At 36.2% G+C, this 23,514-nt stretch overlaps 1 protein-coding gene and 1 long non-coding RNA gene across 3 annotated transcripts in view; one reads left to right on the top strand and one right to left on the bottom strand.

Annotated features, from left to right (window-relative positions):
* LOC106052334 (A disintegrin and metalloproteinase with thrombospondin motifs like) overlaps positions 1-22,420 on the top strand; it is a 52,217-nt gene extending 29,797 nt beyond the window's left edge. Inside the window, exons 9-16 of one of the 2 annotated variants that reach the window (XM_056044154.1) lie at positions 9,455-9,566; positions 10,522-10,692; positions 12,434-12,572; positions 14,234-14,341; positions 14,480-14,528; positions 15,284-15,385; positions 17,479-17,637; positions 19,083-22,420. In XM_056044154.1, the coding sequence (XP_055900129.1) occupies positions 9,455-9,566; positions 10,522-10,692; positions 12,434-12,572; positions 14,234-14,341; positions 14,480-14,528; positions 15,284-15,385; positions 17,479-17,637; positions 19,083-19,243 (1,001 nt within the window). In that variant the 3' untranslated portion in view covers positions 19,244-22,420. The remainder of the gene's footprint in view (positions 1-9,454; positions 9,567-10,521; positions 10,693-12,433; positions 12,573-14,233; positions 14,342-14,479; positions 14,529-15,283; positions 15,386-17,478; positions 17,638-19,082) is intronic. The other variant, XM_056044155.1, reaches the window with a different exon arrangement.
* LOC129928703 (uncharacterized) lies at positions 1,902-3,619 on the bottom strand. Its single transcript, XR_008780181.1, has 2 exons — positions 3,413-3,619; positions 1,902-2,071 (listed from the first exon to the last, which is right to left on the bottom strand). It is a non-coding gene; the product is annotated as an uncharacterized LOC129928703 (long non-coding RNA).
* Positions 22,421-23,514: the final 1,094 nt, after the last annotated feature.

The following is a 23,514-nucleotide window of genomic DNA, read 5'->3' as shown; positions in this document are numbered from 1 at the left end:
AAACATACATACGAAATATTAGACATATATTCTTTGTAATTATTTAGATATAAGCAATTTAATGTGCGTTTTAGGGACTATTAAATTTCACAATCTCGAAGCCATTCGAGATCAGTATTTCCCAGACAACCAAGGTCGATGACGTAGTTTAAGGGAAATTAGGTCAAATTTTTCAGTTTATGGCTTAGCGTATTTCCCTATTCCTTTTTACAGGAATGCCAGTTTCTGAAAACAAAGGCGACTAAAACACACCAATTTATAAAAAGTGGATGTTAGAGTTGGGGAAATTAGGTCAAATGACGCAATTTATGGCTTTGCATGTTAGATCTACTGTTTGTCGGCTTATTCTTGGTCTAGTCAAGCGAACAGCGTTTCAGCCCACGCAGTACCACGCGCCTCAATTCGTTTTAGTCAAGTTACGCAATTTATGGCTTATGTTACTGCTTCAGGCGTATTCTAGTTCTACATCTACTGCTTTTGATCAAGAGCTAGATCTTCTTTTCTCAGATCATTAATGATGTATGAAGTAGACCTAAATTTAATTAGATGAAGTCTAGATCTAGGAATAGTAGTAGGCCTATTGGATATTTAGAGATTAGACCTATCTATATAGATCTATGTAGACTGATCCGATCGAGGTGCTGGGCCTAGATCTAGAAAAACAAAGTTTAAAATTATATACTCTATCTATACACTGAATAGTGATTATTAACCTATAGCCGTCCCTAAATAGGCCAGATATGGGGAAAAAACAACATTAATTACAATGTTGAGCTCATTCAATGTAGTTAATGTAGTACACGATTATATTTAGTTTGAATCTTTAGAGTCACAACCTCGTACAACACTAGCAAATAGCTTTAACCTTAACCTAGACTTAAAGGTAGTCTGATTTAGATCTACTAGATCTAAATTTCTAAAAACAGGCAAAAATTAGACCTAGATCTACCAATTCTATATTATTATTAATATACGAAATATGGATTTTGTTACACTCTTACTTAAATAGTTCTATAAATCTATATGTAAAAATTGAATTTTCATGTATCTCACAAATAGAATCATTAGATAGTTAATTTAGCAAGTTAATCTGTAACTGTAACAAAGTTTTAAATTGTGTTTAGGCTATAAATAGAAGAGATTATCCTACTGGAAAAGGAGTTTGTTTTTTTTTTCTTTTCTCTGGGAAGTGGAAAATAAATTGTGGCATCAATATAATATTCAGTAATGCATATAGGCTACTGTTGATGTAGTTATGCAACTCATTTTATTAAATTTTAGTAACCCAATTATTGCCAGTTAATCACTGAATATATATATATATATTTTATTGTTATTAAAAAATGCAGAGCTATTCATAATTTAAAGTGTTAAATAAATAAGGCTGGCAGTCGAGTCGAAAGATTAATGAGGAATGCAGTATTTTCCATGGCTACGCAGCCCTAGCTGGTGGTCAATTTAAATGTTCTTTACGACGTCTACGTCTTCCCTCGGCAGTGGATTTTCTTTTGGCCTCTAATGAGTAATATCTATTCCACCTTGCAATTTCTAATAAGTAGCATCATTCGAAGAATGAGATCCAACTCTTATTTTTTTTAAATGTAACCCCTGTACAGATCAAGTCATCATTGCAATGGACATTCAAAACTGCAATAACATAGAAATGATCAAAATTTCAATACGTTTCGAAACGCAGAAAGTTGTGTGGTTTGCGCTCCGAACTGTCTTCTCTGTGGTCTCAGGTTCAAACATTGACCACTGCCATTAACTAACATCCTGCTGGAGTTTTGGGCTATGACATAATAATATTAAATCCTGATTCGAAGCTTTGTCTAAACCTAGCAAGTGAAAAGGAACATACTAAAATAATGTTGTGTGTATAATGAAGAACTCTATTAAAATGTGATTTTGTATTTACATTTATTGGTATTTATTATATAAAATAAAATTGTAGAATGTTTCTGTGATTTGTTTCAAAATAAAAACAGGGAATATTAACTCTTCTTGTATTTCCAAAATGATGAAAGATCCATCTAGTAAACTTGTCTATATGCCACATGTCATATGTTTTCTGTAAAATAGATTTTTAAAAATTTATTTATTAACATTTATACTTAATTATGTATACATATATATAGAACTAGTGGTTATATATATATATATCTTATATGTTATACTGATTATCTGATCTAACATAAACATCTAACTCTTATTGTTCTTAATAATAATAAATTACTTAGGTTGCAAAGTTTGTAAAGTAAAGTTAATTTGATCGTAATCTTGTACTTAGTAAAGATTGAATAAAATTCAAAGTCGAATTTTTTAAAAATACAAAAGCTTAATTTCCACTTATTTTCCTTATTCCCACCCAGACTAGGCCCTGCGCAATCAGTTTCACATAAGGCCCCGCAATCGTTAGGACCGACCCTGTTTAAGTTTAAGACTTAAAGACATGTCACATATTTAATATTATTAATATAAATGATGACTTATTATTTTTTAGGTCTAAGGTCTAGCCTTATTAATAAGTATAGTAAGGGCTAGTAGAGGGCTATATTAGAATTAGATCTTTTTTATAAATATATTCTATAGATTTAGCTTAGGCTTTAGGTTTAGTCCTTGACTAATATAATATAATATTTATTTATAAATATCTATAAATAATCTTTATGCTAGGACACTACTCATTAGGTCTTACTACTCTTACAATTAGATCTAGTACTATTACAGAGATATACAAATTCAAGCATTAAAAAATGTTGGCGACTAGGCTTAGACTTAACATAGATAGAGAGTAGTCTAGATTACTCTAGATCTACTTAAATCTACTAGTTTATAAACTATTACTCTAGTGTCTCTAGTATAAGTATTAAACTCTATTAGTATTATACTACAAGTCAAAGTCAAGTATTATTATTATATAAACTAGATCTAGTGAGTGACTAGTAAAAGTGTTAGAAGGCCTAGCTAGAATTAGATCTAGAAATAGATAGATCTATCCATTTAGTTTTGTTATAATAAAAATTATAATAGACTTATACTTTTAGTATACTAGTATAGTTTATTATTATAATTTATAGTAGATCTAGAATCTACTACTATCTAGATCTAGTCATAAGTGACTGTCTACCCCCTAGTAGTCTAAGTCAAGTCTAAGAGTAAGAGTTAAGAGTCTAAGACTAAGTAGTCTAGTCCTCTCTATTAATCTATCTAGATCTATAATAATTATATTAATTAAATAGTCTGCTCTATAATATATTTAGAAAAAGTAGAAGACTATCTTCAGGGCATTTTGGTGCATTCCATGATAAGTATCATAATTCATTTAAAATTTTTTGACAGCTAGATTTAGATAAGTATATCATCTGAATCGCTATCAATAACGTATCCAGCCACGTCTATTTTTATTTACATTTTCTCAGTCCATTACAAGACGTCACTTCCGGTTTCGGCCATTGAAGCTGATTTTCAAATCTCGTTATTTTTTCCACTTTCAAATTACTTTTTCTAATATAAATACGCTTTTCTAAAATCTCAAAATTTTAGGAACTAACTTTGATGCTATCTACTGTCTGAATCAATCGCTATCTCAATTTCGAAAAAAACCTCTTCAGTTGGTCTTTAAGGGGAAAAATAGCAGACGTCAGTTTCTAGAAGGTCACAGTTAATAAAATAGTTGGGATGGAAGTTTCTATGATTCTGGAAGGTACGGTTTTGAAAGGTGTAAACTGGGGGACGCTTAGCTAGTCATGGTCCTCGCATCGTAACGTTCCTCGCATCGTAACGTTCCTCGCACCGTAACGTTCCTCGCATCGTAACGTTCCTCGCATCGTAACGTTCCTGGCAGTGTAACGTTCCTCGCATTGTAACGTTCCTCGCATTTTAACGTTCCTCGCACCGTAACGTTCCTCGCATCGTAACGTTCCTCGCATCGTAACGTTCCTCGCATTGTAACGTTCCTCGCATTGTAACGTTCCTCGCATTGTAACGTTCCTGGCAGTGTAACGTTCCTCGCATCGTAACGTTCCTCGCATCGTAACGTTCCTGGCAGTGTAACGTTCCTCGCATCGTAACGTTCCTCGCATCGTAACGTTCCTCGCATTGTAACGTTCCTCGCATTGTAACGTTCCTCGCATTGTAACGTTCCTCGCATTGTAACGTTCCTCGCATTGTAACGTTCCTCGCATTGTAACGTTCCTGGCAGTGTAACGTTCCTGGCATCGTAACGTTCCTGGCAGTGTAACGTTCCTCGCATTGTAACGTTCCTCGCATCGTAACGTTCCTCGCATCGTAACGTTCCTCGTAACGTTCCTCGCATTGTAACGATTTTTTATAGTAACGGTCTCAAGTTGCGGGTCCAGTAGTTGAAGCTATATTAATTGAATTTGCTTATTAAAGTTATTTCAGTAATTAGTTATATCAGTTAAAGTTGTAGTATTAGAAAGTTTCATTTTATGAAGATATTTAAAGTAAGGTTATTGAATTGAGAATTTACTTATATTTGTAATTTGAAGAAGTGTATTTATTATTAAAAAAGTTTTTAAAAAAAGAGAACACAGATGTTCTGGAGGAAAACGGGACCTCAAAACAGTGGACATTGGTAATGACCATTGGAGAGGTCATAGCCCTAGACTGCACTGTGTGGATAGAGGTGGTGACCAAGAAAGCTATGGGCAGCGAAAAAATATGGGCCTTAGCTCTGGAAGAAAAGCATGCCAAATGAAAAATGGCTGGCTCCTCTACCACCAAATCGAAAGCCACCTTAATTTGCGATAGAGGTGGAGGAAGAGGGTGTCTCCAAAATAGGGCGCCATAGTTACATTTTAAAAGTGCACTTCGAGATAAACCATAGTCGTTCTACGGCTGAAGGAGGCAAACTATGGGGGTGGAAGAAACATGTCTCAGGAAACTGACCTTTCATAGTTTCCCCCTTTTTTTTTGTTTTATAAAGCTTATATCAACTCACTCTGTCTGTCTGGCCAAAATGTTTTTACAAGGTATTTCTCCGACACACATCTCGGATCTGAAATTGGGCGCAGCTATTTCTTTTACCTGACAACACAAGAATTAAGAACCAAAAAAAAAAAACAACAAAAAACAATTAGTTAATTAACTATTAGTAATAAATTACTTTGTTGCACTAAACCAAAGTATTGTTTTAAACTGGATTAGTCCCCTTTATATTAGGCTCATAGGCATAAATAAATATAGACTGGCCGATTAAAGAGTTTTATGAAACGAAAATTTGTGACTTGCAATTTTGTGTACTTTATTATACAGCATTTATGAGCAGTATAAAAGTTAATTATTCATCTTTTTTTAGCCATAACCTATATAAGTATTACATTATTTTCACTAGTGTTTTTTTTAAATCTCTAAGAATGAAGATTATGCTATTTTTCATAATTCGGAAATCCGAATACAATAGATATACATGTTTTCAAGTTACATTAAGTAACTTCCTACGGCCAGTCTATATTTATTTATGTCTATGATTAGGCTGCCGTCTGAGGCTTAGTGAACACAAACAGGAAGTACAAACCATAGATAACTCTACAATCGTCCGTGTTTATAGACTCTTCCTTAGCACAGTGGCTATAAGGTTCTACTTAGAAAACTTGAGCCCACAAGTTCGAAATCAGGTCGTTACCTTCTATTAAAAAACAAGGTTACAAAGACAGTTTCTGTGGAAACACAAACTCAAAATCGGCCCCCCGAAGGGATCCACCTAGAGTCTTCACCAGGATTCGAACACGGGACTTCCTGTTCCTAGTGCTTAATCCCTCAGCCATAGCATCTCCATATATTCGTTTAGCATACACTTATATTTTTTAAAACTAATAATTATTAACCTTATCCATACATTCAAAATTAAATGACATGCTACATGTAATAAAGAGAAACTAAAAAAGATTTATTCTTCTTACAAAAAACATAAAAGTAGTTTGCTATTTTTGAAAGTTATAACTAAAACAAAGTCCATATCAAAATTCTTTTTTAAAAACAACATTTAAATCAGTATTCTATTCAATGAGTTAGTTAACAAATGGAAAATATATGTTATAATGTATCCATTGATACTTTTACCATTGTGACCTTGGGTGCGAATCTATAAAAGAAGCTTGAGGTTGTAATAAGAAATAAAGGAACACTGAAGAGTAACCTAAAACAAGGCTTTATTAAACTAGAACGACACATGAACTGACGAAAGAGACTTGGACTGTAGCACACTAAATCAATGTTGTGAACACATTCTCACGACGTTACACAAACATAAACAAATAGTAACTATTTCAAAATTTCACTACAGAGGTATTAATGAAGATGTCCATGACCTTTTAAAAAAAATACCTCCCCTTAAGTTTTTCATTGAAAAGTGTTGTAATTGTTTGAAAAATCTGCTTGGATACATAATTTTAAAAATTACACTACAGAGTTCTTTTTGTTTCGTTTAATTTTTTTTTTTTGAAAATGTCTACAAGATAAGATAACTTAAATTCAGTTTGACTACAATTGACAACCTCAGCGTTGTCTAGTAAATATTAAATGAATTGTAATTTCTTGGTCACCTATGTTTTATTTTTTGTTTTATTTTTTTTTTCTTTAAATTGATTAATTTTTTTTGAAAATGACTACAAATTAGAAGTTATTAAATGAATTGTAATTTCTTGACCACTCATGTTTTATTTTATTTTATTTTTTTTGGAAAATGTCCACAAATTAGTAAATATTAAATGAATTGTAATTTCTTGACCAAAAAAAAAAAAAAGAGATTGAGCCTTTTCAAAACAATTACATCAATTATAAGACTTCAGTTAAGCCAGGAGAGGCGCGATGGTTGAATGGTAAAGCGCTTGGCTTCCGAACCGGGGTCCTGGGTTCGAATCCTGGTGAAGACTGGGATTTTCAACTTCGGAATCCTTTCGCGCCTCTGAGTCCACCCAGCTCTAATGGGTACCTGACATTAGTTGGGGTAGAGTAAAGGCGGTTGGTCGTTGTGCTGGCCACATGACACCCTCGTTAACCGTAGGCCACAAAAACAGATGAACTTTACATCATCTGCCCTATAGACCACAAGGTCTGAAAGTGGAACTTTACATCATCTGCCCTATAGACCACAAGGTCTGAAAGGGGAACTAGTTAGGCCAGGTTCACATCTAACTTTGCAATAACTTGCACCTATCCTTTGATCTGCTGGACCGTTGGGGCACTACACAAGATCTGTCGACATTCTTTCTCCATTCTTATATCTCATTTGTCTTTGATATAATTTCATTCAGATGTTCTTTCTGAAAATATTGAAGCCTGCCTGGGTGGACCACTTCGGGGGCTGATTTTGAGTTTGTGTTTCCACACAAACTGTCTTTGTAACATTGTTTTTATTTCCTTTTTTTTTATTTTACAAAATTAATTACTTAAGTCTGATAAATTAATTATATTGTAATAACTTAAGTGAGGCAACTCAACGAGGACATTGACGTTTATTTACACGGAGACATGACAAACACAAAGGACATCTGCCTTGAGCACAGCATCTCCATATTGGCTCTCTCCTTGGGCGGAAATCGTTAGTCCTAATGTCAACATCCGACTTGTCTGGTCACTGATAGTGCGCACCTTCTTTCTGCACCATCTTGGATGGCGGTGCGCATGGCAAAGTCATAACATTGCCCCCGTCTTAGCACTTTTCGTCCCGAAAAGAAACACTGCAGCTGAGGTTTGACAGTTCAGGTGGAGGTCGATCAGTGGGAGCCACAGGCGGCAGGGAGCGTGTTCCCCACGAGGCCATCCGCATTGTTTTCCTCCAGTGCCGCTTTCTCTTTCTCCAGTTGACCAGGCTGTTGTTGCGATAATGACGTGGCCGTTTGCCACACAAAGAGATAGGGTCGAGCACTGTTTTCTTCAGCACAGCCGTTGATCGGACACGCTGTCTCAGCAGACCTTCCCGACAGACGCCTCTGAAGGGAGCTGCAGGTTCGCATGCAGCCACGTTGCAAGCAAAGTCCAATGCACCGAAGTCATCCTCAGACAACAGTCTTACGTCCAGAAGATAGGTCTCTTCAGGTTCAAGTGGAAAATGTCTTCTTGACAGCTCAGATTTAGAGTGATTTGATTGACATTCATCTATGCCAATGTCGATGATGATGGTAGAGGTACATATGCGCTGTTGGTGGTTTTCTTGGCATCTAAATTCTATGTGTGAAGCGCCGCACGTACAGTTCATGCTAAACTTCTGGATGCTGTTGTCAAGCTTCGAATTTCCCTCGTGAGCACCGACAGATAGGCAGAGGTCTTTAAGGTCCATAGCAACAGGCTTGAAAGCAGACCCAACGTTGTCTTGATCTGTCCGGCTCATTGAGGTACTGGTAACAGGTACAACAGGAACAAACGCTTCAGGCACATAACAGACTTCAGTTAAGGTACTGGTAACAGGTACAACAGGAACAAATACTTCATTTGTCTCTTTCCGTTTGACTCGGTACATCCCGTTGAGATCATCACAGCAATCGCCATCACGTTTCTCGTCTTGAAAGTCACAACCACAAGACTTGCCCACAACACAGACACAGACGGCGCTCCAATTCCCAGCGTCTCCGTCACCACTGTTTGTGCAGCCACAGTCTTGACCACGCAACTTCTTTACCAACGAGTCTACAGGCAACTGCTCCTTTACCAACGAGTCTACCCCTTCTTTCATTCGAGACACCATTTTATCTACCTTGTTCCCCATACTGTTAATTTGTTCACACATTGCTTCATTTATCTTGCCAATAAGCTCATAAATCTCCGGTTCAATTTCAAATAAGTAGGTATCTGGATCTTCGTCTTCATCTATCAAGGCTTGCCGGAGACGAGCTGTAAGCACCTCCTTGGTACCACCAATTATCTCATATCGGTTACGAAGTTCCTTCCTAAGCTCTCTAACTGAGAGTTGGTCTAATCGTTTCTAGCTGCCATTGTAAATCCTACCTCCTCTCGTTGAGTTGCCTATAATCCCACTTCTGACAACCAATTGTAATAACTTAAGTGAGGCAACTCAACGAGGACATTGACGTTTATTTACACGGAGACATGACAAACACAAAGGGCATCTGCCTTGAGCACAGCATCTCCATATTGGCTCTCTCCTTGGGCGGAAATCGTTAGTCTCCTAATGTCAACATCCGACTTGTCTGGTCACTGATAGTGCGCACCTTCTTTCTGCACTATCTTGGATGGCGGTGCGCATGGCAAAGTCATAACAATATGTTTATTTTTTTGATCGATACATGTGTTGTCATCGATAATGAATAATGTGTGCAATGTTTCAACTTGATTCGAGAATAGGAAGAGGGAGAAAAAAACATATAAATGAATCCTACCAGACAGACAGACAGAGTGACACTATAGGCTTTGAAATAAGAGGAAGATAATATTGTTGTTGTTTTTTTCTAAACATTTTATTATCGCACAGGTTTAGCGTGGATAAAAACGATTTGCTCGACTAATGGCCAAAGTGTTTCTGCCATCGAAGAAATGGGTGATTACTCTTCAATTATAACTGCAGCTCACGAGTTGGGACACAGGTATGAGTTAAGGGACTTTGATTTATTCCCACACACCTCACACAATCCCTCCCAAAACGTCACTACATTCTTCATAATCCTCACACCTTATCCACACACACTCATTCCTCACACACTCAATTCTCACAAATTTCCCTTTTCACACACATCACTCCTCACACACTTTACCCCATACACCCACTCCACACACACTTCACTCTTCACACGCTTAACTTCTCACACACTTCACTCCCCACACTTTTTACCCCCACACACCTCTTACTCCACACACACTGCACTCCACACACACTTCACTCTTCAAGCGCCTAATTTCTCCCATACTTCACCTCACACACTTTTTACCCCCACAAACACACTTCTCACACACTGCACTCTTCACACACTGCACTCTTCACACACTTCACTTCCCCCACACACACACACACTTCTCACACACTTCACTTTTCACACACTTCACTCCCCCTCCTCCCACTTTACCACAGACACACACACAATTCTCACACACTTCACACACTTCACTCCTCCCCCCACTTTGCCCCCCTACACACACACTTCTCACACACTTCACTCTTCACACACTTCACTCCCCCCCACACTTTACCCCACCTCACACACACACACACTTCTCACACACTTCACTCTTCGAACATTTCACTCCTCCCCCTACTTTACCCTCCCCCACACACACACTTCTCAAACACCTCACTACACACACCTTTCACTCCTCCCCCCCCACTTTACCCCCTCACACACACACTTCACTACACACACTTTTTACCCCCACATACCCACTCCTCACACACTTCACTCTTTACACACTTCACTCCTCCCACAATTCACTCCTCCCACACTTGATTACTCACACACCTCACTCTACACACACTTTACTCTTCACACACTTCATTCCTCCCACACCTCACTCCACAAACTCTTCATTTCACCCCACATCCTTCAGTCTGTCAGCACAGCACGACGGTTACGGAAACATTTGCTCCTACCAAGACCGCTACCTGATGGCGTCTTCTGACTCTTACCCCACGCAGTCAACGCGGCAACACCCCTGGAGATTCTCAAATTGTACAGTGGATTACGTTGTTTCGTACCTTTCTTATCTAGCTGATACTCAGTAAGTAAAATGCAAAATTTTCGATGCTTTTTGTTAGGGTTTCGGCTAATGTATTTCGTGAGATGTTTTGAAATAAAACTTTTAATAAAATGGATATAGATACATGCTTTAAATAACTTATGTCGATATGACAGTACGCCATCTCTAGCTCGTATGGTGGTACTTTACAGCCGCTTGAAACTTTAGAAGCCCCCATAGGATTGACTGCTTGGAATTCATTGCTGGATTTACTTACGTTCAAGCTTATGGCCCACACATGCATGCACCCCCCTTCCCAAATGTTTTGAAGAGAAAAACAAATAAATTGCATTATGTTGGTTACTAGGGGCTCCATATCTGGAATAGTTTAGGGTTTTATTAGGTCTCAAATAGTTTAAGGGTTTTATCAAGTCTCAAATAGTTGAGAGCTTATCAAGACTCAAATAGTTTAGGGATGGCAGCGAGCAAGATATGAACCCGGGATCGTCGAGATAATCAGTCCAGCACGCTAACCGCGCGACCAAACATTGCTGTTAACTTAATAACAAACTGGTTACAAATGAATAGCCTATTATTGACAAAGAGATGTATTACATCTAATTGAAAAAAAAGAAGAAAAGCACAGATATCGTGCTTGTACTTCGATGTATCAGCACAGTTATCAACAGAGCTATTGGCATTTTCATTTAAACGGAACTAAAAGGAGGATGTAGATCTACCTAAACTAAATTTCTGACTTAGCACTCTTAAGATCTATACTAGATCTGTATCTAAAATATAAATTTGGAATAATTTAGATGTAATTTAGATTATATTTATGCCAAAAAAAGCCTAGATAATCTATCAATAGAATGAATGCAACATTAATTCAAAAATTAAATAGTTTTAGTATATTATAAAATTGCAATATTGATCTTGTTTGGAATTAAAAATCTACACTAAGTCTAGAAATTGAAATTCTATAGCTTGATCTAGTCTATATAATTCTAAACTAGACCAAGAAATTTTAGATTTACTACAATGATTTTAATTAGAATATAGATATAGATCTTAGATATAGTGTAAAAAAATCTAGATCTAGTGTAAAAAAATCTAGATCTAGTTTTAAAAATCTAGATCTAGTGTAAACAATCTAGATCTTGTTTTAAAAATCTAGATTAGATCTAAATCTAGCTATTATCATTTATGTCTTTTTTAAATACGAATCAGATGACGAGGTTTAATAAGCATTACTATACCGAGCTGCTTTAGCATTTCATTTGAAGAATTTATTCCATATAACGTCAAAGGAAAAAATCCACTACGTTACTAGTTGTCGAGGGTTCATAGACATTGGTGCACTGAATTAGTTCTTTTTAGCATTTCATTTAAATAAATAATTCCATATGACGTCAAAGGGGAAAAAAAAACTCAATTACGTCACAATGGGCTAGATACATTCAAAATTGCGTTATAAAAAATTTTTTTTTTTTCAGTTTTACATGTTTTAGATGTTCCTTCCATGTTAAAGATAATTCACTTCCTTGTACAAACCTCCCGCTGGACAATAGACCATGATGTTGCTTTTCCCGCTCTTTGGGTAAAGATCAAAATAAACTCGTGTTTTTTTTTTAACCAAAACTTATCTAATTTGTCCTGACCACAAGGTACGAAAGTTCTGGCGCGGAGGAGTTATACGGGAGGACTAGCCATTCAAGCGTGACCAGTACGGTCAAAATTTGTTATTTTTCATATCTATCTGATTTTCCATCTTCTGCCACAGAACTGGAGCCACGTGTTTGTCTAATACACTTCCGGTTTTGAACGAATTTCCAGACGTCAGTCAGCGACTCTTGGGCCAAGAAATACCTATAGAAAAACAATGCGAATTGACTTTCGGCCAATATTCGTATGTCTGCCCGGTAAATATATCCTCTTTGTTAGACTAACACACATGCTTGGTAAATATACATGCATTTTTTGGCTTTGTTTGGTACATACACGAATTATTCGGTACACATACATTCTTCCTTTGGGATATACAGTAGCAAGGACCTTACTACATATTCATTGAGAGATGAGCTTTTGTACACTCTCTGACAAATGACCTTCTTGTACATTCTCTGACAGATGACGTTTTGCATTCTTAATATAAAGTGAAGTGCTGTATACTATCTGACACATGACGTATTTGTACACTCTGACAGTTGGCATATTGTATGTACACTCTCTGACAGATGACCTTCTTGTACAGTCTCTGACAGATGACCTTCTTGTACAGTCTCTGACAGATGATCTTCTTGTACAGTCTCTGACAGATGACCTTCTTGTACAGTCACTGACAGATGACCTTCTTGTACAGTCTCTGACAGATGACCTGTTGTGCACACTCTGACAGATGACCTTCTTGTACAGTCTCTGACACATGACCTTCTTGTACAGTCTCTGACAGATGACCTTCTTGTACAGTCTCTGACAGATGACCTGTTGTACACACTCTGACAGATGACCTACTTGTACAGTCTCTGACAGATGACCTTCTTGTAAGTCTCTGACAGATGACCTTCTTGTACAGTCTCTGACAGATGACCTTCTTGTACAGTCTCTGACAGATGACCTGTTGTACACACTCTGACAGATGACCTACTTGTACAGTCTCTGACAGATGTCCTTCTTGTACAGTCTCTGACAGATGACCTTCTTGTACAGTCTCTGACAGATGACCTGTTGTACACACTCTGACAGATGACCTACTTGTACAGTCTCCGACAGATGTCCTTCTTGTACAGTCTCTGACAGATGACCTTCTTGTACAGTCTCTGACAGATGACCTTCTTGTACAGTCTCTGACAGATGACCTGTTTTACATACTCTGACAGATGGCGTCTTGTTTTGTACACTCTGACAGGTGACGTCTTAAACATTCTCTTACAGATGACCTATTGTACACTCTGTGAACAGCGGTCGTCTGTACGCCCAGTAACATATGACGTATGGTAGTCCGCTTAGTGACAAGCGGAGTAGTTAAAAGTTTAGTATTTGTGACCAGCTGACCACTTGCATTCGCCTATAATTGTCCGCTAAGATAGTTTAGGTGCAAGTTCAACTCTAAGTAAATGTATAAACTTGAAACCTCAGCTCTGTTATCGACAAAAGGCAAGTTTCAGAATTTCTTGAATGAATTAAATCTGTCTGAAACTTTCTAGCCAGGACCTTTTTTTTTTCCTCTCTCAAGGCTTGCTTTTTAACGCATCCTTTTCCTAGACCAGTGTTTCCCAAAGTGAGGTACGCGTACCCCCAGGGGTACGGGAAGACTTTGGAGGGGGTACGTGTTGTACCTCATTAACTATGCTGATTTTTTTTTAAATACCCATTTAGTATGTTCTGAAAATAAATTAAAGTGGAGGGGGGCGAGGGGTACTCGGCATTACAAAAATGATAAAAGGGGTACACAGAGGTCAAAAGTTTGGGAAACACTGTCCTAAAATATACTTTTTTTTCTAATTTATTTCATCCTAAATCAAAGCTAATCTCAATAGACAATGACTTGGATTTTACTGGGTTGTATTTCTTTCTCCAACAGAATACCACCCAGAGTGAAATTTGCAGCGAATTGTACTGTTACTCACTCAACTATGGATGCCGGCTTTTCCAAGCTGCTCTCTCCGGTACGAGCTGCGGCTGTGGTAAGGTAAGAAATAGCCAATTTGTTTTAATTTTTATTTATTTCTATTGAATGCGGGAACTGGTTCTGGGTTAGAACCTTTTTAAAGTGCTCGGCCCAGCGTTTCATGATTTCTTCCTTATCTACTTCTATTTTCTTCTCTAGATCTGCAAGCAGGGACAATGTGTTGAAACATTAACATCTACTGATAAATGTGAGTTTAGACATATTTTTTACTGAAAAAAAAAACCGATAAACTAACTAGTACTATAATGTTTTAACAAAATCAACTCTTACTTTAGATAGCAAACTAAACATGACAATTTATGGCCAACCGGAAATGAAGAGAAAAAAATTAGGCCTGTAAGGAGATCTAACCCATGACATTCACATTATTAGCGTGAGGCTCAATAATCTAATAGAGTGACACTTTATCAAGTTAGCTATCCAGCCGTATTTCAATGTGCTAAATTTAGCTTGAAATAAATGATTCAATGTTGTATTTTAACTTCCATCCTTTTTTTCTCTCATCATACCTCTTTCGACTATCTAGAATATTCTAGAAGGTGTTAACATATAGTGGTAATTGAGTACCTGGCCATAAAATTATGTGCATAATTTGTACTTGAATTAAAGTGTTTAGTTTTTACTTGAGTTTACGGCCAACTTCCAACCAGTGGCGTCACTAGATTCGGTGTCACCCGGTGCGGTTAGTTCATTTTATCACCCCCACACACACACACCAATACACAACATGTATTTGCTTTGCTTGTTTGATTTTTTCTATCACAACCTCATTTTGTTTACCAAAACTTTAAGTAAAACATTCTATTTATAGAATACATTTCCTACATTATCTGATTTTCATACAAAAGTTAAAGTCACATTTTTACAATACCTTTTTTTAAGGCTAGTAATCATTACTTAATGTATTTAACACTTAACTGTTGTAACTTTTTATTCATAAAGATTGTAACTATATTGATATCTGGAAGAACTGTACTTCTGCTGATTGCTCCAACACTGTACAGAAGGTATACTGCGCCAGAGCGTGCCGTCAAATTTTTACATGTAAGTTGGCATTAGTATTTAAATTAGATCTGAATTTGAACTTATGGCTCAAGCCTTCTCAAGTCGACATACTAACCACTGTGCTAGTGAGGTGCTTATGAAAAATAGAAGATTGTATAGTTATCTATTTTTTCTTTTTTTACAAAGTTACTTTAAACGGCGACATATAAAGAGGAATAATTCAGCATATACCACCACTTCAGTCAAGTACAATTTTTTCCCTTTTTTCCCAGCATAATCGAATGAGTACAACAAAGCCGTTCTACAGGTCACACCATAGTGAGAGAAGAGGTAGTTGTCATAGCAACCATTTGGTGCTTTTGTTTAATAGCTGAGCGCGGAACTAATAAAGGGGACTATTAACACATTTTTTTTTACGGAAATGTTTTTTTTTCTTGAGGCATTTAATAAAAGATTGACCCCATACAAAACAATTAGATCAATAAGATAATCATTATATTACATCAGTTAGGCTAGGTACACATCTAACTTCACCTTCACTTTCACCTATCCCTTGATCTGCTAAACTTTTGGGGCACCACACAAGATCTGTCAACCTTCTTTCTCCATTCTTCTCTGTCGTTTGCCTTTGATAGAATTTCATTCTGATATTCTTTCTGAAAATATTGAAACCTGCCTTTTTACCTGCCTGGGTGGACCACTTCGGGGGCCGATTTTGAGTTTGTGTTTCCACACAAACTGTCTTTGTAACCTTGTTCTTTTTTAACTTTATTTTCATATCCAAGAGCTTCAAATTTTCCGTTAATCTCTGCGTCGCCTTTACTATTGCACGTTCATGTGTAATCTGTTTCTAAAATGAATCGGGGTTACGAATAACAAAAAAGTTTGTTTTGATAAAATATTTGCCCAAAACGCATGGATGAGATATAAATAGCTTTTGAAACTCCAAGGGAGCTTATTTAGATTTTGCATTAATGAGAATCTAAATATTTATAGAGTTACTAGTCGACCTACGGCGTAGCATTAGCCGCTATTGTGCAGGGCCGGCCTTAGGCCACGGCAACCTATGCGACCGCAGTGGGCCCCGCAATTTCATAGAAGCCGAGCTTATTCTAGATGTAAATTACTAAATTAAACCATTTTCTGACTTATAACAGATTTCCCGCAGCGTCATGATTTACCAGGAGCTCCCGGAAATCTCCTGAAATTGCAAAATATACGAAAAAGTCACGGAAATCTCCGGAAATTATTCAAATCTTTGAAAGCTTATAAAAATCTCCTGAAATATATAGACAAATATTGTCCTTTTGGGGTGTCATTCAATATGGGAGATATTAATTATACGAGGGATAAAAATAACGGCATTATACAATACCCGTAATTGTGGAATCTGGTAAAAGAAGCTTCTCGCGCCTCAAACTAATGAATAATTATTTGAGGTCAACAATTCTGGAAGATATATTGAAATATTTGGTAATTCTGGCTATTGAGCGTGATCTATATAGGAAACTGAATTTTTATGATATACTGTATGACTTTGCTTAATTCTAAATATAAGGTTTATTGACAAATTTTAACTTGAGATGACATGAAATAAATGTAGTAGACTTAAGCAAAAATATAAAATGGTATTTCGAACAAAATCAAACTCACTATAAAAGCTCGTCTTTTCATTATGATATTCTGGAGTCGTCTCGTGTACCCGTGTACAGCTTACGCCAGTGTCGCTTGTCTTGCATCATTCACTCTGCATAGCCATCAACCAGTTGTTAACTTCTTCTCACCATCACCATAGAAACACACACACACACATACACACTCCAAAACAATTTTCTTAATGCCACTTTACGAATCTCTGGCATACGCTTGACTAGTGATCTACGTCTAGAAATCCAAGACTACGGTCACCATGCAGTGCCAGCGTCGCCTTCACTTACCTTAGTCTGTTGGACCGTTGGGGCACCATGCAAGATTTGTCGACCGTCTTTTTTCATTCCTCTCTGTCTTTTGCCTTGGATAGAGCCTCCTTCAATGGCTGACCCGTCCATTCTTTATGGCCAGCGTTATGTTCTATTTTAAACAGACTCCATATATTTATAGTTATTAAATCCACGATGCGTCTTCTATTTCAGCCACTACTTCTACCACAGAGTGTGCGGACGACCCTTACTTTACATACAATAGTTTACGCTGTCCTAGTGCCATGCTGAACCCCACGAACCTGTGCTACGAGCCTGAAGTCCAAACAGGCTGCTGCAGATCTTGTTTCATGAGGTTGAGAAACGTGAAAGGTTAGTATTGCCACTGACTCGTGACGTGATGAGAATTGACCATGTCCTTTAATTAATTACACGTAATTAATTGACTAATCGGTTAATTTTGTTTCATTAATCCGTGTTTTGTTAGGTACAATGAATAATAGTGTAGACTGTAGAGTATCAAAGTGATCCGTGAATGGGTGTTGGGAAAAAAAACGTGATCAAAATTTGTACCAGACGGACAGACAGACAGAGTGAATTGATAGAAGCTTTGTAAATAGCATAACATCATCCCTCATGGAACTGAAATCAAAGGGAGAAAACGTTTTTGTATGTAGATCTTTGCTGGTCTGACTGGGTACAGCTTATGTTTGTATTTGTCAATATTTGGAAGTAAACTAGATTAATGTAGAGTACTGTATTCTAACTGTGCAGTACAACCAGCATTTAGACAGACGAGTGTTTCAGATGTAGGACTTGTTTGAAACATTGAGTTATTGCGTAGCACGTAACAGTTCTGCACTGCCGCGCTTGTGTGCAAATGTACATGTGGATATTCAGACGTTAGTTCGTATATAAATTTTAATAGCTAGTACAACTAAACCTATACCTTAATGTTTAGCTTGCTATAAGTTTGAACATTCTTTTAAGACAATACTGAAGAAAACGTTTAATTTTAAATATGCACAGATTCAACTTGAAAGTAGACCTATGTATAAACACGAGTGAAATGATGATTTAAACAAAATCTGACTCACCAAAATTACATCAATCTTTTCTCACTTCTCTCGCTTGTCGCTAAACTATCACTTGCCCCAGCATAGCGAAGGAGGTTTTGAGTTTAAAACCCCCATACCAAAATTTACGATAAACCCCCTCTTCAATATGAAAAAAAATCAAATTATGCACTCAAAATGTTATGAGCCCTCGCTGTCAAAGGCAGAGAGTATACAATTTTTCCACTAACTTCAGGAAGAACCTATTCTAGGGCACAATAAGCGTCTTCCGAAAGAATGATGGGTCAGAATGTAATAGAGATTAGATACACACACACACATACATACATATAAATATATTTTTTTCGCAGGGGGGGGGGCGGGTTGGGAGATAAAAATTCCCCCAAACCCTCCCCCCCCCCGAAAAAAAATCCTGGCTACGCCCATGATATATATATACATATATATATATACATATATATATATATATATATATATATATATATATATATATATATATATATATATATATACATATCCATTTGAATTACGACATCCCACCTCGTGGTTTCATCAGAAACTCTTCAGCATACACAACCAAAAACATCCGCCCTTCTTTTCTCACGATACCATCATAAACAGGAACATATATACCAAAACGCGTAGACGGTTTAGCCCTGACGCGCCAGTGTGCAAATGTGCACAAATAGTACTAGGCTACAACTGCATTCACCTGCTTTTCTTTTCTTCTTTTCAACCCAGGCTGTGAGTACGGCGACAGGGACAGGGGGAAGTGCAGCAACATCAACACGTGTCAAGGCAACAAGTACGACTGCTGTCACACGTGCAGCGGGGTCAAGGTCGTGACACACGCGCTCGCAGCCATAGTACTAAACCTGGTGATGGCATTGCTACTGACCTGATGCTCGACATCTGTATGAAGGAGCAGGCTTTTCCAATGCAGTGCCTTTCAAACCTGTGTATTGTTTCAGTCAACAAACAGCGTTGCACTGTAGTTGCACATGGTTATCACGTGTTGTATTGAATGTTGATTACTGTTTGTTATGGAATGTGTGTGCGTGTTTTTGACGTAACCACGAGTAAAGAAGGACAGATAGTTTGGTTGTGTGAGTTGAATAGATTTTCATGAAATCATAAGATTGTTTGTGGTAGTACAATGACAACTGGTGTTCAAGCTGAAGAGAGGGGGAACAAGCGAGGGACGTGTGACAGAAAGACGTGTGACATAGAGACATGTGACAGACATGTGACAAAGAGACATATGACAGAGAGACGTATGACAGAAAGACGTGTGACAGAAAGACGTGTGACAAAGAGACATATGACAGAGAGACGTATGACAGAAAGACGTGTGACAGAAGGACATGTGACAGAGAGGCGTGTGACAGAAAGACGTGTGACAGACAGACGTGTGATAGACAGACGTGTGACAGAGAGACATGTGACAGAAAGGTGTGTGACAGAAAGACATGTGACAGACAGACGTGTGACAGACAGACATGTGACAGAGAGACATGTGACAGAAAGACATGTGACAGAAAGACATGTGACAGAAAGACATGTGACAGAAAAACATGTGACAGAAAGACATGTGACAGAAAGACATGTGACAAAAGACACGTGACAGACAGACGTGTGACAGTAAGACGTGTGACAGAAAGGTGTGTGTTTCTAGTTAGGGATATTTTATTTAAAATTGTTTAAGATCTCTTTTAACTTGTCTTTCTACATTGAAATTCAATGCTGTGTGTATATTTAATAATAAAATTTATGATCAGTTTTGTTTTTTTAAGTTTGTGAAGTTTTTTCAAGTTGTACATTACAATACGCCTACACCAGTTTAGTATGTGTTTTTGTAGCTTCAACCCAAGGCAGTAGTGTAACTAGAAATTCGCCTTCATTGATTTCCTGAGGGGGCTTTTTGTCTTTGGGGGCCCCTGCATTTTGCGTAATACTTAATATTTAATGTAAAAAAAACACTCATTTGGCGGCCCCCTCAAGTAGGGGCCCTGGTAGATTTTCAAATTCTTCCCCTCCCTCCCCCCAACCTAGCTACGCCTCTGACCCAAAGACCGAGAATCAAAACACTTACATTGAGACATTATCTGTTAACATACTATGCTGTGCTCCGTACACTCGAGTCATGTTTTGTTTTGTTTTTTAAACCAGAAATGACAAGTATCTTTTTTTTATATTCCACAAACTTATCAATACTATCATAAGATAACTAAATACGTTGTTATTAATAGTCTCTTTTCTGAAGTAAAACTGTATATGGAAATCCTGACTAACATTGTCGCGAGAATGTCGAAGTCTTGTCCATGGACGTCACGTTTTGTTATATGTAAGACAAATTCACTACGTACTTTATACTGTAGATATTATTATTATGAAGCTTTTTTAAAATTATAATAAAATTATTATTTATATTTTAAATAGCAAAGTCTGTATATTGGAATTTAAACACACAGAGACACACACATTGACACACCTTCACCCATTTTCAGAACCTCTGGCACCCCTTGAGAGGACCTCACACTCCCCTTTAGACCTCGCGAATGATCCACAGTTTGAGAAACGCTGTATCATGTGGTAACAGACATGTTGGGTAGGCTTACGTGTGTTACTGATATACCTTCAAAGTAGGGTAAAGTTTTGGTTAATTATTTGACACACATTGGAAGAAACACATTGTTCTATTCCTATTCTAAGATCTTGTTCTGATGATGCTTTCAACACTGTAGTTGAATATGTGAGCTTTATGATTAATTTTTTACCTTTTTTTCTGAGTGTATGTATTCATCAAAGTAAGAATAATAACAGTAGTTCAGGCAGTTCTGACCACCCCAAAAAAACACGTAAAACTGTCATAATGAGCGTAAACTATAATGTCTACCATAAGACTTCTAATAATTAGACTATAAGTTATTGTAAATTTCTATGTATCAATGTATTTCTATGTTTTTCTGTGGTTTGTTTTAATTTTGTTTGTATGTTTTACTTGAATCCCCGGAATAATCTAATACCGTTAATAAAATTTTTGAGATGGTCAAGCATGAAAATTAGATGTACCATAACCTTGTGGAGAGATTTCCTTACCAGACTCTGGTGTTAGGAAGCTATTTTCCTTTAAAATAATAACATAATATTAACAATAATTACATTTTTGTAACGTTTTAGCTATTAAATTCAATGTACTGTAAGATAGATGTGCGATTTTAAACAATTGTATAAAACGTTAAAATGTTTTTCATAAAATGCGGAACAACCGATTTTCGATAATGAATCTTTGCGACATTTTGGCATGAAAATTAATTGATATATATATTAGAAGAGGGATTTCAAAAAGTCATTTAAATTTTGGCGACGATTGGCACAAAAAAATAAAGTAATATATACTTTAAGTCAATTTCTTTTTCTAACAAAATCCGAAAAAATTTTTTACCGATAAAAAGTCTTTTGTGATGTTTCAGCAAGAAAATTAAATGCAAAATAAATCTAAAAAGTGCTTTCAACATTTACGTTCTCATTTTTAAATCCTGAACAACCTATTGTCGATAGTTTTGTAAAAAATAAGTCATATAAACCAAATGAATAAAATAAATATAAAATATTATTTTTTTTAGGCTGAAAATCTGGAACACTTTGTTATCGATAATTAAACTATAGTGACGTATTGTCCGATAATATTAAGTGTAATATAAGTGTAATTCGGTGATTTCAAACAATTATTTATAACACAATTATTTATAACAATAACAATTTATTTTATAAAATAATATCCGGAACAACTTTATAGTTAGTGAAATATAAGTCAGTATAGAGATTTTCATTTTGCGTTTATATGCTATTTATTTAGAAATTCCGGAACAGCTTTTGAAACGTTTAAGCCAGTAATTTAAATGTAATACAAATGTAATACAAATGTAATAAAAATGTAATAAAAGTTAGAAGAGCAGTAACAAACATTCTTTGGTATTAATTTTTTTTTTCACAAAAACATCCTGAACAATCTATTATAGATAATTAAAACTATAGGATGTTTGGAAGGAAAATTAAAGGTTAAATCAGATTTTCAATAGTTTTTAGTGTTTTTTTTTAAAATCTAAACGTGACGGACAGACAGACCAACAGACAAAACACACAAAAATAAGCGGCTTTTATCCTGATGGGGGCACTAAAAAAAAAAATCTGATTATTTAAAACTTTTTGAGGGAACTACTTAAGTATTACATTTTGCCATGGCCGTCACGCTACTGCACGAAAGTCGTTGCATAAAAGTCCATTTAAAACAAGGTTACAAAGACAGTTTGTGTGGAAACACAAACTCAAAATCGGCCACCAAAGTGGTCCACCCAAGCAGGTAAAAAGACAGGTTTCAATATTTTCAGAAAGAAGATCAGAATGAAATTCTATCAAAGGCAAATGATGGAGAAAGAAGGTTGACAGATCTTGTGCGGTGCCCCGACGGTCAAGCAGACCAAGGAATAGGTGAAAGTGAATGTGAAGTTAAATGTGAACCTAGCCTAACTGGTGTCTTATAATGATTATCTAATTGTTTTGTAAAGGGTCAGTCTCTTATTCAAAGCCTCAAGAAAAGAAAAACATTTCCTGTAAAAAAAATAAAAATCCTTTAGTTAAGAGTTTCACAGATGCAGCGCAGCTCTGCAGGTCACGTGATAATATGAAAAATTACTTATTAATTGTTATTTTAAATTATGTTCTACTTATATGCATATTAAATAGATTTTATCTCTTTAAAAAAAAAGTTAATTTTTCTGTTAATGTAGTAATTAGTATGGCAGAACGTATTTAGCTTAGCAATACAATTGTAAAAATGGTGTATTTTTTGGACAAAAATATCTAAAACCGTTTTCATAAATGAGTTAAAAATATGTTTAATTGTAATCTCTTTTAGTAAATAGTCTTCAGTATTTGTAAAATAAATCTAAAAAGTGATTTTCAACAATAGTTTGTATTTAACTACTTTCACATTTTAAAATCCTGAACACCATATTGTCGATAGTTTTGTAAAATAAATCATATAAAATAAATTTGTGAACAGTTGTAAAAAAAAGTGTATTTTTATGAAAAAACTGCTTGCATAGTTGATTTTAAAAATTAGATTTTTCAGAAAAGAAAAAAAAATAGCCGTTGCATCAGAACTTTGAAT

The sequence above is a fragment of the Biomphalaria glabrata genome, chromosome 10, assembly GCF_947242115.1.
Source record: "Biomphalaria glabrata chromosome 10, xgBioGlab47.1, whole genome shotgun sequence".
Lineage (NCBI taxonomy): Eukaryota > Metazoa > Mollusca > Gastropoda > Planorbidae > Biomphalaria > Biomphalaria glabrata.
The sequence above is the reverse complement of the archived record's forward strand: the minus strand, read 5'-3'. Positions and strand labels throughout refer to the sequence as shown.